At 52.0% G+C, this 19,313-nt stretch overlaps 1 protein-coding gene across 3 annotated transcripts in view; it reads left to right on the top strand.

Moving 5' to 3' along the window:
* The window catches only part of LRRC75A (leucine rich repeat containing 75A), an 80,037-nt gene that overhangs the window by 24,369 nt on the left and 36,355 nt on the right, over positions 1–19,313 (top strand). For all 3 annotated transcript variants that reach the window (XM_072026119.1, XM_072026120.1, XM_027472183.3), the window contains one exon: positions 15,736–15,864. In XM_072026119.1, coding sequence (XP_071882220.1) covers positions 15,736–15,864 — 129 coding nt within the window. The remainder of the gene's footprint in view (positions 1–15,735; positions 15,865–19,313) is intronic.

Raw genomic sequence — 19,313 nt, 5'->3', positions numbered from 1 at the left:
CTGGCCACCTTAATTAGCGATCTTGGCTCTCGGGTTGCAGCTTTCCTTGCAGATTGGAAGTTAAAAACATGAATTTCTCTGAAACGGGCAATGAAACGAAGATATTTTATTTGCCCTTGTCATGCTCCCCGAAAGCCCAAAGTGCTTTGTTTTTTTCTGGCTGCTGTTTCATCAGTGACTTCCCTTAAAATTTCGGCAGCAAGCACGCCCTGCTGCTTGGGCTGACACGCTGGTTAACGTGCAAGCGTGGCCATAGGTTGTCATTAAGCTGAGTGGCTTGTTTGAAATGTATGCTTTAAAGTAAAGGCGTGTAATGCATAAAGCCATTTTAACTGGCTGTATTAAGTGGATTTTAATGTCATTGGGTTGAATTCTGGTGCAACCCAATCCTTTTTTTTTTTTTCTCCCTTAGCGAGGTTGAGTGTTTGCTGACCTCTTTGTGGAGCCAAATGTGTTTACCGTTGGGGTTTTTAGAAGAAAATGAGCAACCTGAGGGGTCCCACCCTGCCACAGCTGCCCCTCCTCACCCCCAGCAGCCCCCGAGAAGCGCCCAAATCCCCTGGTGCCCAAGGGAGGGAAGATAGAAACCCATCAAGAAAGGGTTTTCCTTCCAGGCTTCTTCCCCCTGAGCCAAGTACCTGGTGCCTGCGACCCAGTCCCCGAGGCTCCACTCTGCCTGATGGTTAAAAACTGCATGGTGTAAATAAAAACACACAGGTATGGGATAAAACATGGAGAAAAACTGAATTTCTTCCCTTAACCCCTCCAAACATGCCTGTTTTCACTCAATCATATGTTCCTGTAAGACGGGGATACGGCTCCCAGTTCTGAGTGGTGCAAATTGCAGGGGTCTTTGAGTGGGTCTTGGAGGGGGAAAATGGGGGGAATAAGGTGCTTTTGAAGCACCCTGTGAAAAGTGGGGTTAATCTGCTCCAGCTGATGGCCTCCTCCATTACCTCCCCAATCAGCCTCCCATTTTTCTCGGGGCGTTTTGAGAGGAAACCCTCGCCTACGGCAATTCCCTTCCTGGGGCTGCCTCGCAGCCTCTACTCGAGCAGACAAAATTATTGTGTGTGCCATTAGCAAGCTGTGTAATGAGAATTACGGCCTGCCTGCCCGGTGAATCGGGCAGAGGGCTGCAATTTGTACAGCCTGGCCGTGCAGGAGAGCTTTGGAGAGGAATTAAGAGCATTCAGCACGGCCCTGCTTCCTGCAGGTGTTGTGCTGTGCCAGCGCCTTCTCTCCTCTCGACTCCAGAGTGCAGGGCTGTGCTTTTCATCCTCTCCTTGCCTTATAAACGTTGCTTTTAACCCAATTCCTGAGTGCTCTTCAGCACCTGCAGCAGAGCATCCCCAGGGCGGGTGATCCAAAAGGCTCCTTCCAGGTCTTTGTGGTGTTGTTTGTGGTGTGGCTGTGGTGCAACAGGCTTGGAGAAGCCCCCAGCCCCAGCAATTGGTGGGCATGGATGAAACCCTCATGGTAGCTGTGAAATGAGAGCTGCCAGGCTGCCTTGGGCATCAGGATGGAAGGCAGCAGCAGCTCCTAAGGTTACTTGGGGTTTTAGGACCTCTGCAAACACCCTGGGTGCATCACAAGTGATCTGGGGCTGTGTTGGCACAGCACCCGGCACGATGCAGGTGGCGACTGCGTGATTGCAACGCGAGCTGGTGTCCCAGTTTATGGCCCCACTCCTCATGTTTTTTAGGCTGATGCCCAGAAAAGAAGCAGTCTCGGGGCTCTCCCTGCCCTGCCGTTGCTCTTTCCTCCGTTTTCCTTCCCACCCTGTAGCTGCAGAGGGAGTTTGGGACAGCCCAGCTGCGCCCACGCAAGGTCTGGCTGCGGCGAGCCGTGCCCGCCCCTGCTCAGGCTGACACAGAGGAGCTCTCTGATGGGATTAACTCCCCGAAACGTGGCGAGGGATCTCTGCCGTGCTGTCAGCTCTTGCCCAGCAGCTGCTATTCTCCACCAACACAAAGGAAATAAATAAGCTAAACTCCTGCAAGCCATTTTTTTTTTTTTAATATTCCCTTTCAACGTTGCCGCACCGTGTAAATCAAATGCGTTTTCTAGCAGGAGTCGGGTTTGCTTGTGAGCCCTCCCTGCAAAGGTGGTGCCAGAAAAAAATATGCAAAAAAAAAATGAAAAAAATAAAAAAATTCAAACCTGAAATAACCCCAGAGGCAGGAGTAAAGCACGGTGCGTGCAGCTCCAGGTCACTTTGCGGTCCTGAATTGCACATGGACAAGGGCATCGTGCTGCTGGCCACCACGTGCCATGTCCTGAGGGACCAGAGGCTCACCAAGCTCCCCTCCAGGGGTGACATGGGGCTCATTTGCAGCTCGGGGCTGCTAATTAAATGGGAAGCAGCCAGGCAGCTTTTCACCTTTGGTTCCTACTGGCTGCAGCAGCCTCAGCAACCTCCTGGCTAAAGCACCAGAAATCCTAAAGTTGGCCGTATTGCCAGTTGACTTGAAAGCAAGGAATAATTTCTCTTTGTTTTCATGTCTTGGGGGGGTTGTTGTTGCTCTTTGTTATTTCTGACTCTCATACCTTGTGCGCAAGCAGTAGTAATAGTGTAAAAAGCCTATAGGCTGCAGTCTTACGTTTGTGTATATACGTGTGTAAAATATAAACTATATGTGCAAGGAAATGGCCAAAATGCGGCTTGTGGCTCTGTAAAAGATTTCTCCGTCCCCATCAGGCTTGTCTAGAAGAGTCGTCCTTCTTATTTACATTTACAGCGCCCTAAAAGACGCTGCAACAGTTTCGGTGTAATTAGACACGAGGGTTAAAATACCTTTCACGTTACACGGGTGTAGCAGCCAAAACCTCACCTCCAGCCTCTGGACAAGGGTTGCGCTGTGTGGACTTTTATCCCCTTGCTTTCTGCCTGCGTTCCTGCAGCGAGTAAACTGCTGCTGTGCCATGTGCCTGAGTGCCAAAGGGGTGAGATGGGGATTTCCTCGCTCTTGCTGGAGATGGCATCGCTGGGATGCCCGACCTTTGGCTGGGAGGTGGCTCTCCTGCTGCTTGGGAATGCAGCTCTGGTTTTGTGGTTGGTATTTCAAGAGGACGCTTTGTAGGGTGTCAGTGGGGAGGCTTCATCCTGGGAAGGACCCTCTCCATGTGCCCCTTTCTGACCACTTTTCCTTTTTTTTTTTTTCCAACAACCTTTTTTTTTCCCAGCAGGTATCAGCCTGGTGGCTGCTGTCCCCTGGGGCAGGCAGGTCCTTAGGGCAGGGGCAGCTGCTGCTCACCTCTTCTTGAGCAGGGGAAGATAAAGGGAAAGAAGGAACGTGGTAGCATAGGATGGGGCTCCTCATCAGCCTGCTGACTCTCAGAGGTAGGGTTTTGAACCCTCCTCACTCCTCGGTGGTGGTTTTGGCTCAACCTGTGCTCCTGCCCAGAAAAACAAGTTGGGTTTTTCCCCATTTAGCATCTTGCAAAAAGGAATCTTTCCTTTCAGCGTGATTCCCTGACGTTTTTTTGGGGGAAAAGGGTCCCAAAAGCCGGTCTGCATCACCCCGTGCTCAATACCCCCAGCTTTTTGGGGACGCTGTGGTTCCCCCCCATGCCCTGGGGTTGAGGCTGGAGGTGCCCGAGGGGCCGCGGGCCGGCTGCTCCGGCTGCTGGAAGCCAGCCCAGGACCTGCAGCGGTCACGTCTCGGTGCTGACTCGTTGCTGAGATCACTGGCCGTTTATTCATCTGCTTCGTGGCCAATCGAGGAGTTTCAGCCCAGGGTCACGGGTGTCTCGGTGGGACCAGAGCAGGGGGGGAAAGCTCGGCCGGCTGTGGGGCTGTGCAGTGAGCTCATCCTGGCTCTGCTCCTGCTCAGCTCGTCGTCTTGCATCAGGTTTCAGTGCTTATTGAGCCCCGCTGTTGTATCTGGAAAGCTCTGCTAAGAAGTTGGTCCTGCATCCCGAAAGCTTCTCAGGTTCTTCTTCCTCTGCTGCTAACTCCAGGAAAGGCTGCCAGTCCAAAATACTGGCGTTGGCTGTTCTGAAGTCGGAAAAGAAATGTTCCCGGCTGGTAACGCCAGGGCTGCGGTGAGAGCTGGGAGCCAAGGGCTTTGTTCTAGCACCTGTGGAAGTGTTCCTTGGCCTCAGCACTTCGTGGGGCCTGGCTTAGCTGCCCAGGAAGGCTCAGCCACCCGGGGAGGGGGATGAGGATTAGCAGGGTGCTCTGTTACCGCCGGCATTTCAGGCCTCTGCTTCTGGCCGGGGACGCTTCCTGGGGAGGTGTAATGTTATAAGGAGGCAGGGAAATAGCCCAGGGTGTGGAGGCAGGAGGCTCTACATTCCCCATGGGACGTGTGTGTGGAGCCCAGTGGCTGGGAGGATGAAGGTTGGGAGGAGGAGGAGGTGTGTGGGGCATGGAGATCTTCATCCTGTGTGGCTTAGTGGAGTGCCGTGGGCCACAGCCCGATGCCATATCAGCTCCGGCAGGGCTTAGCAGTGGGAGCTGCAGGTTTCTGATGAGGCTGTGCCCCCCCCGAAGCAGGTTTTAGGTGTGTTTTTTAGGTGTGGTTGTGCTCGCAGGGGCAGCACGATGAAACCCGCCGGGCAGCGTGCTGCCACGTGCTGAGCAAAAACCTCCTCGGGCAAAGGTTTGCTCTCCAGGTCATCCCGAGTTCGTTTGGCACGCGTGCTCCCGGCGTATCCACCGGGAAAGGAAACATCAACAAGAGCAGCTTAATGGCTCTGACTGTCAAACAAAGCAGAAACAGTCTCATTTTTAATCGAGGGGGACTCTGACACCTCTTGGTGCTTTCCCGAGGGGGCAGCAGCCACCTGGCGTGGGTGCTGCTCGGGTTTGGGGTGCAGGCAGAGCCTCTTCCCCCGGGGAAAGGACCCGGAGCCTGCAAACGGGGCAAAAAGCATGGAGCAGAGCAGAGGCTGCTTGGTTGCTGTGTAAATGAGACCTGGGAATAAATTCTCATTGTTGGCCACGTGTGGGGTCTCTTTCTGGCCAAGGGTGGGTTCCTGCGCTGTGTTCCCACGGAGCCCACCCCTGAGCCCTGCAGGGGCAGAGGATCGAGGTTTTCCAAACCCTTTTTTTGGTTTCAGCAGGACGTTAAGTGTGTGCTGAGAATTAACCAGGTATTTAAGTGATTTTCTGGCTTGCCAAGCACGAGATAAGATATCGCAGAGGAGGATGGTCGTGGTCTCCCAGCTGAAGGTTTGTGCAGACGGGGAGCTGACCAGGCAGGGGCAGCAGCGGGGTGAGCCAGGGGCTGTGGGTTCAGCTTGTTCTGCTTCTTCTACTCCACACAGGTGGCCAGTGAGCTGCAGGCAAGTGGGACGTGCTTGAGGAGGGATTGCAAGGGAGGTCTCATGTGGAGAGTCCTGACTCCTGCTGCTGATAAAGAACGGGGCTGGGGGGACATCCCCAAAGCCAGACCCCTTTGGTGGGGCTTCTGCTGCCATTTCCGAGCACTTTCACTGAGTTCCTCGCTGACATACGTCAGGCAAATCACAGTCACGTAGCTTTTTGCTATTGCACAACTCAGTTTTACAATTGCACCTTGGGCCAGGGCCGGGCACAGGAGAGCGGTGCCAGGGGAACCCTCACCGCGGGCGGGCATCAGGGCTGGGCATCCTCCAGCTGGAAGCAAGCACAGCTGTGCCTGGCGGGAGACATCCTTAGCTCTGGTGCCAGCTTGCCGTGACACACTTCCAGGCACAGATCCTGAAAAAAAAAATAGCATTTCACAGGTTTGATGAGCAGTTTGAAGGAGAAGTGGGTGATAACCCTGCTTTTTCCCAGGCTGGGGCTGGCCGCTATGACCCCATAGTTTGGCACAGCGGGTTTCTTTGTGCAAAGGTGTGTGTGATGGGTGCTCAATGAAACCACTTCTGGTCCATCTGCTGCCAGTGTCTGGGGGGAAACGAGCCATAAACTTCATGAGATGGGACTACCGGGGAGCTGTGCTGGAGTGGGATGGGGGCTGCAGCCAGCAGCTCCCTCCCCTCCTCGCCTGGCTTTTGGGAACAGGCCGGTGGGTGCCTTAGCTCAGCGATGGGAGAACGTGGCCTGGGGGCTGCAGAAGGGGAGGTCAGTTTCAGGGGAAAGCCATGGACAGGCTGGCAGTGCAATCAGAGTTTCTGAGGGCTCAGCTTTTAATACGCTGTTAATTTTCCCTTAGCTGTGGGCAGAGTGAAAACAAAGCACTGGATTGCTACCAAAAACCCAGCGATCTGGGAAGCCTCTTTCTGTTGTTCCAGCGAAGACAAGAAGGCACAAGATGGATATTTTGTGTGTGTGGTGACGTTAGGAGTGCCAACCCTGCATGCTGTGTAAAATCCTTCCTCCTTATCCTCCCCGTGCTGTGGCCGCTTTGTGCTTATCGGGGTTTGTTTCTGGGAATTTCAACCTGGCTGCATCCTGCTGAGCTCCTTAGGTGGCCTGGGCTGGGCTTGAGCGTGTCTCCACATATGTACCCAGAAGTACAGTTGCCCTGATTATTATGCAAAGCATAAATTAGTCTAGCGTACGAGCGTGTTATGTATTGATTTGCCATCGCTTTGAATCCCATTACAAGAATCTGCTTTATTAATGGACTTTGTCCATGCTTGAGATGAGCTGCGATGCTGGATTTGCAAATGAAAGGACTGAAATTCATGGTGTCCATATTAATTACTTGTGCTCCGCTGGCCTCCTTGGCAAGCGGGTGGAAGCTGTGGAAACCTCTGGTTTTATTCTGTCCCTGTTGCTCTGTCTTGAGTAAGAAAACGAGCTGGGTGCTGTGGGATTTGCGTGTTTTGCTCCTTTGCTGGAAGCCTCTTGTATGCAATGAGAAGGTACCAAGAGCAGAAAGAGGCTCCGAATGTGGTGTGGAACAGGTGGCCGTTAGCTGAAGGAGATTTTATCACAGTGCCAGGTCCCACCCTGCCTCCCCATCGCTGGTTCTGGGCTAAAATCCACCGATTTCATGTTCCTTCCAGGGAACTTTGCCTCCTCTGCCCCTGCTCTCCTCCCACCCAGGCTCCTGCTGGCACATAAACAGGGCAAAAAGTGGCTTGAGATGCTTTTCTTGGAGTCAGCTGCAGTTTGTTCCTTTAAATGATCTTTTTGCTAATGCCCACATTGGTCCATGGCAGCCGGTTTAAGGAGTTAATTGAATATTTCTCTCTCTGAGCGATGCCTTCAGTTACTTCCCTCGAATAACCTCCTCTGAGAGCCAGCTGTGCTGAGGAGTCGTCGTCACTCATTGCTACTACAAAGTCTGTATCAATAAGATTTCAGGTTTTGTTCTGGCATCTACCTGCTTCGAAGGATCCCAAAGCAATTGTCAAAGCATTTGTGTACTCTTCCACTGCTGAAATCCAGTCCCTTTGAAGTAGAGCTCGCATTTATTGAGCGATAACAATACGTCCCTCCGTAGCTAATGCAATAATAATCAGTCCAGGGCTTGGAAGTGAAGCCAGGTTTTAGGTAGCTGTTATTGGATTGCAGGCTCTTATTGTACGTGCAGGAAGGGATTGATTTCTTCTGGCGGGGTATGGGAGGCTCCCAGTGGTATGGTAACCACATCGACGCTGCGGGTTCAGGGCAGTGTGGCCGTCACACCAAGCAAACCTTGGCTCTGGGGAAACCCAGCTTCTGCCAGCATCTTGCCTGAGGTCCCAGCTCAGCAACCCCGATGGCAGCTGGGGACCATCAGTCTGTCTGCCCGTCTGCTGCAACCAGGTCCTGGTCCTCCCCCAGCTGGGATCTCCTCCTTCCCCTGTTGCCGATTCCCCCAAACTTACGGGACCTTAATCAGCTTTGTCCCTTTCCCATAGCTGGATGAAACTGGCTGCCTTCTGGAGTTATTGGAGGACAGAGAGGTGGCAGGACAGACAGACAGCAGCCAGGCCTGGTTGCCTGCTGGCTTCGTTATTAAGGTCAGGCCACCTGAGGCAGGATTTGTGGGCTCTCCTCTTGGCACATCCCTTGGCAGAGGCTGCCCATGCTGGGTGCGCAAGTGGGGCTGTGTACAGCGAGTGTGCTCGGCTCATTGCTGTTAATTAAATTCGATAAGAGCAGGTGAGAGATAAAAGCAGATTGCAAAAAGTGCTGGTAGGCTCCGTGTGGCTTCAGGAACTCCCAAGGATTGTAGCGTGTGCGGTGAGACACCGCTGTGCTGCCCTCGTATTGGGAATCGCTCGCTCGCTGTGTGCCCACATGCCAGGAGGTCTGTAACAGGCTGTGGAAATTAGGGAGATGAGTGATCCCTCCCTTCTGCTTGCAAATCCTGTCCTCTTTTCTGCAAGGATCCCTGTGCTGCCTCTTTGTTGCTCCTGTAAACAAAGAGGTGCACAAGAACACAAGAACTGCATGCTCAAATATAAGACTTGAGTGCCTGTAAGGCATCTCCTGTCCCCTTCCAAGTCCAAGAGGTGTTTGAGCTGCCAAGAAAATAGCAGGGACCTAAAGAAAGCTTAAAAACTTAGGTCATGCTGCTGGATGGTCAGCTGCAAACAGGAGGAGCCAGGAGTTGTTAAGGGGAGCTCCAGCAGCCAGAGCAGAGGTAATGGGGCACAAGAGAAGGGACCCGAAGCCTCCTGGTGAGGGATCTGCGAGGGCTGTGGTCCCAAAGTGATGGACCAGAAGTGGCTTGGATGGGAAGCCAGGCTGTGGGCAGCTCCTCCTGCTTTAGGAGGGATGTGTGAATACTATTTTGTGAGCTTAAGACAAACGCGTGTGTTAAAGGCATCGGTGGACCTAGATTGTCTAAATTGTTCAGAGACTGAAGTTCCCTTCCCCAGGCAGTGTTTCTAAATCCTTTCTGTACTGGGATCCCACCGGCTCTGTAAATGAAGGTGGGGGGCTATCTGTTCCCATTAAATATCCACAGGCACCTTACTGAAAATGTCTGCGAGCTGCGGCCTGGCTTAACTCCAATTGGGGTAATTACATTTGCCTCACAGATTAAAATAAATGAGGCACATTCTTCTTCCAATCTCTTATTCCTAGTTGTTTATTATTGAGATGGCAGCATCGTATCTTTGCCCATTAATCCATCTCTCTGTGTTTCCAAAATTCCTGGAGGGGGTTTGGGCTGCCACCATTTATTATTTGAGTCAATCTGCCAGGCAAACGTTTACTTCTTCCCTTAAACGTTGACTCTTCTCTAAATGTACCCTCACTTGAGGCTTGAGTGTGCGATCAGCAGTTCCTGACCAGTATTTACTCTCCTAAACAGAAAATATCCCATGCAAAACTCCAGTTTTGCACCAATCCTGGGGATTACAAACAGAAATTCACAGCAGCAGTTGCTGGTTTGCCTGGGCTGGGGACTGCCACCCTTGTCTCTGGGCTGGTTACAGGGGTGTTTGTGGGTGACATGGGGTGCTGGGCATCCAGAGAATCATCTGCCCTCCAGCAATGTCCAGCCGCCTTTCCTGGCCTTATTTCAGCAGAAAGTAAGGCAGCACCAAACTAATTAGCAATTAAACAAATTCAGGAGGGCCGATCCCATGCAAAACAGGTGGGGGCTGATTCCAGGGGCTGTGGCCAGGCCTGGAAGATTGCAGCTGGCAGATCCATAAACACACGCTTTTTCTTTGGCTTACGAACCTCAACCAGACTCTGACGATCGAGCCGAACATCCTAAGGATTAAAGGCAAGGAGTAGTGTGTTTTATGGGACTGAGCAGCTCCATCCATCCTCCCTCGTGGAGCGGCCCCATGGCCTGTGCACACCCTGCGCTGCGGAGCACATCCCATCTCCCGTGCCTGTCTCCAGTCCGGCCTCACTCACTGCAGATACCCTCCATGAAGTCACCTCTCCCAGAGGAGTTTCTGCAGGTGATGGATTGCACTCAGGACTAATCCCTCTCTTCCTCCGTGCCTGATGCTTGTTTACAATACCAGCCTCTCCGCCTGGCGATCCGTTATGCTGCTCTGGCTCTTGGTTGTGGATAAGAACCAGTTTTGGAAAAGGTGCTGGCCAAAATAGCAGCTCGGGGGATATTTATGAGCAGCTGAGACCCAAGGAGCTCCGGGCGATGTTTTGCACAGTAACCTCATTTGGGCAACCAGTGACTGCCTTCCCTCCCTGTTCGTAAAAGCGACGGAGCACCCTGCTCTATCGCCTGGCTTCTCACACAGACTTGCTGAATTTTCCTCTAATTGCGATTCAGCGCGCAGTGACAAATAGTTTAATAAGAGAAAATGTGCCCGACTTCCGCTGCTTATGGCTCCTGGTGGCTTGGGGAGCATCGCATGGTGCCAGCTTTCATGGAAATGCAGCGCGGGGAGCCGAGTGCTGGGCTCTTGGTGTTGTGCTGCAGTTCCTGACGGGCAGCAGAGAGGAACTAAAAAGTCCTTGTGCCCAGCGATAGGGAAAGATAAACTAGGGTTATGACTCCCAATGCCTTGCTTGCCATTTTTTATTTATTTTTTTTTTTCCTTTTTCACTGGGAAAATGGCATTGCTTGTGTATGGTTTGCCTGGGGAAGTCAATGGTGAGCCCTGAGTTTGGGCTGGGGTTTGGGGAGCTGGGTTGTTTCCTGTTGTTGCTTGCACAAAGGAGTCCCAAGGTCTGTACCCATGCCTGGCTGCTGTTTTCCCAAAATAACTGGGAAATAACTCTTGTGCCTTTCTTGGCTGTGCCCAGGAAGTTTCCTTTGCTGGCTGCCGTGGAGGGAGGCATTGCTTCTTCCTGCTGGACTTCTGAGTTAAATCGCTACTTCCTTCACAACCTTCTTTTTTATCTTTTTGGAAATGTACGATGTTTGCATTGCAGCAGGAGACCCCTCCTGCAGAGGCTGAATGCAAGTGGATGATGGCAGGGGGCTGTGATCCCTCCATCCTTGCCCCAACCTGGTAAACTGTCCCCAGGGACTGGTGAGGGTTTGGCCTTCTCCTGGCCTCCCAAACCTAGAAACAAATCAGATACCTTGCAGGAAGGGCATGGGCGAGAGCAGGGAGGGAGGATGAACAGAAAAAAAAAAAAGCAGAGTGGGACCATGCTTTCAGCCCTTTCCATTATCAAGCTTTCTCTGCTTGCTTGTCTCATTGATCCCAAATCCTGCCTGACCTGAGCATCGGTGCAGCAGCATCATGCAGGATGTGCATCTCGGAGACACTGAGATCTCTGGTCCTCTGTTGCTGGTGCCCCTGAGGATGCCAGGGCCTTGGGGCAGCTCAGGGATGCAGGGACATTCCCCTTCTGCTGATGCAAACCTTCCCCAAACCATCACAGCCCCATACAGGGCTTTGGGTGCACACTAGACAAACACCCCTCTAGCCAGCACCGAGACAGCCGTGGTCTTACCAGCTCATAAATACCATTGTTTTTAACCCATACACCTATTTTCCTATTTTGTGCTTGCTGTCCAGGTAAGGATCCTCCGGGGAAAGGAAATGTGCTGTAAAAACCCATAGAGATTGGAGCCAGATGCTGGGCGTTTCCTCCAGAGCTCGCGATCTGCGATTTGCTGCTGACAGCCTGAGCTGGTGCGAAGTTATTAAATTGCAGATGAGCTCATCGCTTGGCCTCGAACAAGTTTCAGCCTTGAGTGGCTTTAAAATATTACATGTGGTGGGAAGAGACGATGCTGGTGTGGCAGAGAGATTTAGGGAGCAGCTGAGAAAGACATCTGTGCACGAAGAATGCTTACGGGGAGGGAGGAGGGGAAGCTTCCTGTGAAAAATGTGAGCTCTCCCAGGAGAGAGACATTCTCGGATTTGTTGGTTCTATATTTGAATTTTAGCTGAAAACTGTCAGACTTCTGAGATGCTCGAAGGGAGGTGGCAAGATGCTAAGCCTGGCTTGATCCTGAAAGATCCCGGTGTGTTGAGAGCTGCGTGTGTGGAATTACTCCTGCCTAGCCCCATATTCTGCCCCTTTGGTACTGCGTGTTGTTTGCCAGTGATGCTATATGACTGTGGGCCAAATCCAGCTCTGACCTCATGTCAGATTAATCCTCATGTTCAGCTCTACCAGACTGGGCAGGTAACAGCCACCCTGCTGTTGGGAGAGGGCGTTCTCTCCCTGGAAGAGTGGGAGCTGGCTTTGGGGGTCTCCCTGCACTGTGTTATCTGCAAGATTGTTTTTTCTCCCTTTTTTCTTCTCTTAAAAAGGAGCCCATGCTCCTGAACCCACCCAGTTCTGCATAATCACTCGTGGATCCACACAGTGCTGAAATACAAGAGGAAAAAGTCTTGAAGGATGGAGATAGTTTCTCCAGCCTAATTAAAACCAAACCTGCTTGAGCAGCACTGCTGGGCTCACATGGCTATTGCAGTGCTGCTCCTGGGGAGCTCTGTGCATGCAGACATCTCAGTCCCAGCTCTCGACCCTCAGATGAATTCATTATTTTAAGTGTCAACTTGGTAGAAGCTGTGGGATAGACTGTAAATAGATAGGGATGCTTTATTTTTCAAACAAGGTGTGTTTGCAATTGGAGCCTTGGTTGCTTGATTGTTGTGGCCACTTGGATTTGTTGTTTTGGGGCTTTTTTGGGTGCTCCTGGGGAGGGTGAACAGCCCCATGCATGTGGGTTTTCAACTGTCTTGGCTTGCTTGGGATTCTTCTGTACCAAACAGTGTGTCTGCAGCCATCAGCAAAGCCTTGCACTTGGTGCCAGAGGGATACTCCTAGCAGTAACAAGGTTATTTAGGTTTGTGAGTATCTTTTTTCCCTTCTTTTTTTTTTTTTTCTTTTCTCTCTCTTTTTTTTTTTTTTTTTTAAACCAAGTAAAGATGCTTTCTTACTGCCATGTTGATTTTGGGCTTCCTACAGAAGTAGCTGTACCCAACCCTTCTGCACTTGTACTTTAGAAGTTGCATTTATGGAGCAAGGCCTGGGTTCTGCGTTGCCTTATCCGTGACACAGATTGGAGATGGGCTCCTTCCTCGTGTGTGTGGGACTTACAGCATCTCATGGAGCTACTTTGCTTAGCTCTTTAAGGGAGATAATGCCTTGGTGTGATCCTTTCCTTTTAAATACATCATCTCTAAGTGCAAGTGCTTGTGGTTGTGGGTGATAAATGCAATTTGCGCTTGTGAGATGCTCTAATGTCCTCACATGACAAGTTCTGCAGAAGTGCAAAATGCTCAGTAAATAACAAGTTATTTGTAGAGACTGTAAATAAGAAGAGAGCCAGGAAGGACAGATTTTTGCAGGATGATCGTGAATAAAATTACCCCAGCCTTGTGATGTGTGTCTGGCACTTTCCAATTTTTACTGAGTGCCTTAGCCAGACTGCAACTCCCACAGGGTCAAATAGCACCTTCCTGCTACCAGCACCTTATAAATAACTTCACGTTTCACTTTCCCAGCTTGGCACAACAGCACCTGGCCCTGGGGTTCCTATCCTGTGGATTTTCTTTGCAGCCACTTGGTTTTCCCCAAGAGGACCAGAGCACCGTGTGCTTTCTCCTCCAGGCATGTTTCTGGCATTGCTCATTCCTTCTTTGCCTGAAACTTCCCTGTTGTTTTTGCAGCTCAGCCATTTCCAGCCTCAAATTCTTGGTAGGATTGGACCCGGTTTGCTTTGCTGGCACCACCACTAATCCCTGCTGGGCTGAACCACCCCGGGTAGTTTGTTGTAGCTGACGTTCAGCCTTGCACGGGGTTAAAGATTTTAACATCAACCTGTTAGCATTCCTTTCGAGACACTAAGCACCCAAAACACCAGCAGATCTCTTTGCTCTGGTTTGCACAAAATTCGGCTGCGGTCGCTCCCAGACCTGCTGCTCCGGCTCAGCCTGTCGGGGCTCTCACGTGTGCCAATGCTGCAGTGTGGAAGCCACGAGGGTGGATGTCTCTTCCCTGGCCCCGGTGTGGGATCCCTGCTTCCTTTCCTCCAGAATTCACCAGATGCATGTGGAGAGGTGGATGTTGAGCACTGAGCTTAAGGGTCTTGGCAAGCTGCTTAGTTCTGGGGGTGGCAGGAAGGAAATTTGGGGAGGGCAAGTTGGCAATGGGGCTGTCTCTGTGGGCTTATGGTTTCCTGTGTATGGGATATGTAGGGGGACAGCACCAGGGCCATGTGGAGATCTTTGCCTGCCCCAAGCCAGCCGGCTACAAATGGCAGGCATTTCCACCCCCGGAGATGTGTGTGTGTTCAAACATCACAGCGTTGTCAATGCCAGGTGCCACCAGCTATGTGAAAGGGGGACTTGGCATTTAATGGGGTTGTGGACAAATCTCCAGCGTGGCTCTTCTCAGGGATCAAAAGCCATTTTCCTCAGTGCTGGTGGAGGTATGCATCAGAGAACTTCATCACTGCCTGAGTTTTGGTGAAGAGTTGAAATGATTCCTCATTTCTGCTGTACTTTGGCTCAGGAAAAGCTCAGAACTAGGCCAGCCCACCAGTTTACAAATCATCTCCCGTTGCCAGTGAGGGCCTGGAGGGCCAGGGGTTTGGATTTCCCACAGAAAGGTTCACATTGATGTGACGTTGATGGTCAGTTCTTCCTCGTCAAGTCACATCTCCACCAATTCAGCGTTGGCTGCTCGTTAATCACTGCCACGAGGTTTTGGCAGCGCAGGGCCTCTGTCACGCCAAAACGCACGTTGGGGTGGCAGGCCGCTCTCAGCAGTGGTGTGTCCCTGCCTGCTGAACCTCATCATCTGGAAAGTAAATGCTTTGGGGTAGCCATGGTGTTGTCCTTGCTGTGGGGAGATGGACATGTTGCCCACAGGAGAGGTGAATAGGACCTACAGGCCGTCGTTTCACTAAATCCTGTCTGGGCCAAATAGAAGGGGCTGCCTCTGGGCTTCACTCTTCACAAGAGAAAACAGGCTTGTGAGGAGTGACACGGAACCGCCAATTGCTGTCAAAAATAAAAGGCTAAAGGGAAAAGGCTTGCTCGGGAAGGCCGGGCTAGAAATCAAGCCCAGCTCTGCTGGAGCTGTGGTGTCAGCTGGGTCTTGAGTCACGTCTGCTTGCTGCACTGGCCCTGGCATGGGGTTATGCTGTGGGGTGGCTGTCAGACCTCATTGCAACCCACATTCATCTGAGGGCCATCCTGTCCCCTGATCAGCTGCTGCTGTGGAATAAAACTACAGTGGAGCTGAAATATTTGAAGTAAACAGAGTACACTACATATAACCCTTCCTCTCCGTGTCCCTGTGCGCTAATGTATTTCACAGAATGACGAGCTCTCTGCCAAAATTCCTCAGATTATGATGTCTCAGGATTGAGAATCAGAGAAAATAGTCTTGGAGGGGTCCTCAGGAGGTCTGACCCATCCCCAGGGCAGGATCAGCTCGATCGAAACTGTTCCTGACACTTCCTTATCCAGTCTCCAGCGGCAGAGCCTCCACCCCTTCCCCAGCCAGTCTGCTCCAGCACTTCACCATCCCCACAGCCCCTGGCTTTATCCTTCTGCAATTTGAGGCTCATTCCTTCCTCCTTATGCACAGCAGATGCAGAGCACAGCTATGCTATGGCTGTTCTCTAGTTCCAGTTTCACACCGGCCAAGTGTCTGTGTTTGCTGGAGTCACCTATGATTTTACCTTGTTGCACACCTGGTGTCTGCTCACTGGGTTTTTGGCATCGAGGTGTTGGATCTGCAGCCCTAATGCCTCTGCAGAGCAGATAAAGCACAAGGAGTGCTGCTTTCCCCAGGGTGACATGTTCGTGTGTCCCTTCCTTGTGTTGGGTGGTGGTGGGGATCACTTTCTTCTTGACTTCTATGTGGGGACCACCACTGCAGACTAATCTAAAAGGTTTGTGCTAGCCACTGGCTTTAGTAGCACATCTAACGCTGCTCCTTTACCCTGTCTCCTGCAGGATTTAGGAATGGAGTCGACCTCTCTGGATGATGTCCTCTACCGATACGCCAGCTTTCGAAACCTGGTGGATCCGATCACTCACGATTTGATCATCAGCCTCGCTAGGTACATCCACTGCCCCAAGCCGGTAGGTACCACGGCATCGTCACATCCCGTAACCGTGCTGCTTTGGGAAACAGCTCCACTGGGAGCGTAGGGCTTCACCCAAGGCAAAAGGCTTTCTATTTACTGCGATGCTAGTGTGTTTTTGGAGAGAGGAGACATGCTCAGAGATCATGGTTAGACTGCATGATATTGGGCTTTTCAGCTATCTTGGTGACATTAACCTAATGTGAGTACTTTGGGTTGTAGCACTTAGTTTTGCATGTTATTGCTGCTTTCTTTGGCTTTTTGTTTCTACATTAACAAACTTGCCGTGTTAGAACACTTTCTGCCTTGCAAGGACAGCAGACCCTTCCTTGCCCTTGTGCAATATTTATTGTGACCCCAAATGACAAGGGAGTCCTTGGCTGTGCCTGCAAGGCCAGGTTGCCAAAAAAATGCAGCCTCTGTGGGCTGCTGGTTGGGCTCTGCTGTGAGCAGGTTTCACTGTAAGCATAGCCTCATGCAGATGGGGGATTTCAAAACTCTTGGCCTCGTTTGCTCCCTGGCATCAGCAGCAGCATACAGGCTTTTGGAAATCCCAGGCTGGCTCTCTTCTCTTCCACAGTTAATGCGACTTCGCATCATGGCCACTGGCTGTTTGGATAATTAGGATTTGTTCTCTCCCCAGGCTTTCCTTTTAAATCAGCAATATTGTTGGTGTCTGATTCAGAGCAGCGTAGGCTCAGAGTGGTGCGAGATGTCTGATAGCTCCAAACACACTGGATAAGGGGGAGGGGGAACGGGGGAAGACCAACAGCTACCAAGCAGTGATTGCAGCAGACGTAGGTGGCATCAGATCTGGGGGATGTTTTAATCTCCCCGTCCCCCTGTGCTGCAGTCGCTCTCCTATGAGCCTGGGAGGATGGCACAGCTCCGTGTGCTGTCCTGGCACTGCAGGCATGGAGACATGTTGTGCATCAAAGATGAATTGGGTGCAAACAGCTAAAACATGCACCTTGCAGAAGAAATTGTTTGCTTCTGCCAAATGCTGTGCAGGCTGAGCAAGAGCTGTGGTCAGTGATGCTCACTCGACTCCCCTTAAAGTGTTTCCTCCCAAAAAAAGGCATTTCTGTCAGTGTTTTTCTTATCTGGTCTGGACACAGGTCAGAGCATGGTGGGGGGAGCTGAAGGCTCCTCTGTCACCGTTCTGTTTCTCTTCTCCCCTGCACGTTGCTTGTCAGGGACTCAAGCTGAATTTAAAACAATGGCGTTGTAGGAAGAGGCTGAACGTTGTTTTCTGGTGAGCACAAAGGAGGGCTTACAGGGCTTCCTGGTGGGACGGCTCTATCCTAATAGCTTCCTTGGGGGTGTGGGAGCACTGTGGCTTCCCTGAACTTGCCATCTGGGACCCATAAGCTACTAAAAAGCTCCCTGTGCTCCAAAGGAAGCCCTTCCACCCCCATACCCTGCACTTGGCTCTGCTCACATACAGATGTGATGGAGCTCTGTTTGAGGAGCACCAGGAACACAACATCAGGAGGGTTTCACACCTGATATAGATGGGGTCATCTCCTGTGGCATGTAGGGTGCAGCCCTTCCTGTGTCCCTCCTGGGGGGCAGCAGCACCATGGCTTGGGGGGACATCAGAGCAAGACCCAGCCCCTCTTGGGGACCACTTTGTGCAGCCCTGATGTTTTCCTTGATGCTCCTGCAGGGGCCTTGATACTCCTGCAGGTCCCAGCGAGCTTATCAGGCCTCTGAATTTCTGCCAAGAGTCTGCTTGTTGCACTCTATATCCTTGGATTTGGTTGCAGTCGAGGGGTCTGTTGGATGGTTTTTTCCTCCCGGAGGCAGCAAACTCAGTGAGAGCTTTTCTGTTCTCTCTGCTGCTGAACTGCAAGGAGCCTGTGCAGCATGGGGTCTCTTTGTCCCCGTGAGATGCTGCTCGCTGAATGCACGTGGTCCTCATCATCCCTCGGGGTCTGCACCCCTCCAGGCAGTGGCTCTGGTGGCTTCTTGGTGCCAGCCATCCCCAGCGAGGCTGCTGCAGTAAATGCTGACAGGTGGCCAGCGTGCGAGCGGTGACAGCTGTGTTCACACAGCAAAGAAAACATTACAGAAAACGTCACCCCATCTTTCTGTGCAGCTCAACACAGAGCCCTGGAGCTGCTAAGCCCCAGAGCATCCCCTGTGAGCATTGCCTTGGAGAGGAGAGCAGGGATTGTGCAGGTGGCAGGCGGCGAGTCCAGCAGCAGGACGGTGCTGCAGCTCCTGCTGGGCCTTGCTCAGGGTTTGGGTGCCACCGGCTGGGCTTTAAATCGTCTTTCGTTTGGCAGCTCAAGATGCTGGGTGAAAAATAATTTCATCCTGGTGCTTGGCTGTGGTTTCCTGAGACACCGAGTTGCTTTTTGTCCCCCATCAAGCTCTATGTCTGAGTCACCTGGGTTGTTTTCCAGCATCCAGTCCCTTTCCCCCAGAGCTTTTGCTCTTCCCCAGTTTCTTTGGCAGAGACTTGGCAGCACAGCACGAGAGCAGGGGAAAGCTCCGGGCCAGGGGCGCTGCCGAAGGTTTGGCTTTTGCTCAACCTGCCAAAGGTTTGCTGTTGCATCCCAAGGCACAAATACGCATGAATATATGGGATGAGGTAGCTGTGAAGTTGCCCACATCTAGAAGGAGGTGGAAAAAACAGGGCTGATGTGGACCCTGGTGGCTATTAAATAGTTGGGAGCGATGGGGTCTCGCTTTCCTCCTGGACAGAGCTCTTCCCTGGCTCTCTGTACATTGCTCTTTCCACTCAGCCTCTATTTATACCACCTTAGCTTAAAGGTGACCCCTTGGCTTCTCCCCCGAGCTAAAATAAAAGCTGAATGGTTTTTCCAAGCGCTGGGTAAACACGTAGTGCTCTGTAGGGCCAGGAAAAGCTGGACTGAGCTGTCCGACGTGGCTGCTGCTCAGCACAGCTCCGGGGATGCTCATTCCAGTGAGCAAATTCAAACCAGCAGCGAGGCACGAAACCCAGTTTGTGACGGATGGTGCTGGAGTGCTTTGAATGAGCACAAGCTCGGAAATCAGGTGAGTCCTCATAGGGACACCCGAGTGTTTGGTGCAGAGGCTGGGCCGTGTGCCCTGTGAGGTCCCAGCCTCCCCGAGGTGCTCGAGGTTGGGTGGATTTTGTGAGAGGAGCCCCAGCATCGTCCTTCTCCAGGTCACCTGCAAGTGCTTGGGGTTGCTCAGCCCCTCGATATGGATGGATAATGCCGTTCTACCGACGCTTGCATACGATCAAGGACATTTGAACAAGTGTTTCCTTCCCCACAGCCGTGACCCTGGGGCTCTCTTTTATCTTGCAGTCTCTGTTTCTCCCCGGCACCATGGCAGGGAGCCCTGGTTTCTGCTGCAGGCACTGCCAAACACCACGGCGTGTGTCCCCACTGGGTTAAGGAGGTGGTTGTGGTGCTTTGGGCGTTCTGGTGTGATGTCTGTCTGTCTAGG

Source organism: Anas platyrhynchos, chromosome 20 (genome assembly GCF_047663525.1).
Source record: "Anas platyrhynchos isolate ZD024472 breed Pekin duck chromosome 20, IASCAAS_PekinDuck_T2T, whole genome shotgun sequence".
Taxonomy (NCBI): Eukaryota; Metazoa; Chordata; class Aves; order Anseriformes; family Anatidae; genus Anas; species Anas platyrhynchos.
The sequence above is the reverse complement of the archived record's forward strand: the minus strand, read 5'-3'. Positions and strand labels throughout refer to the sequence as shown.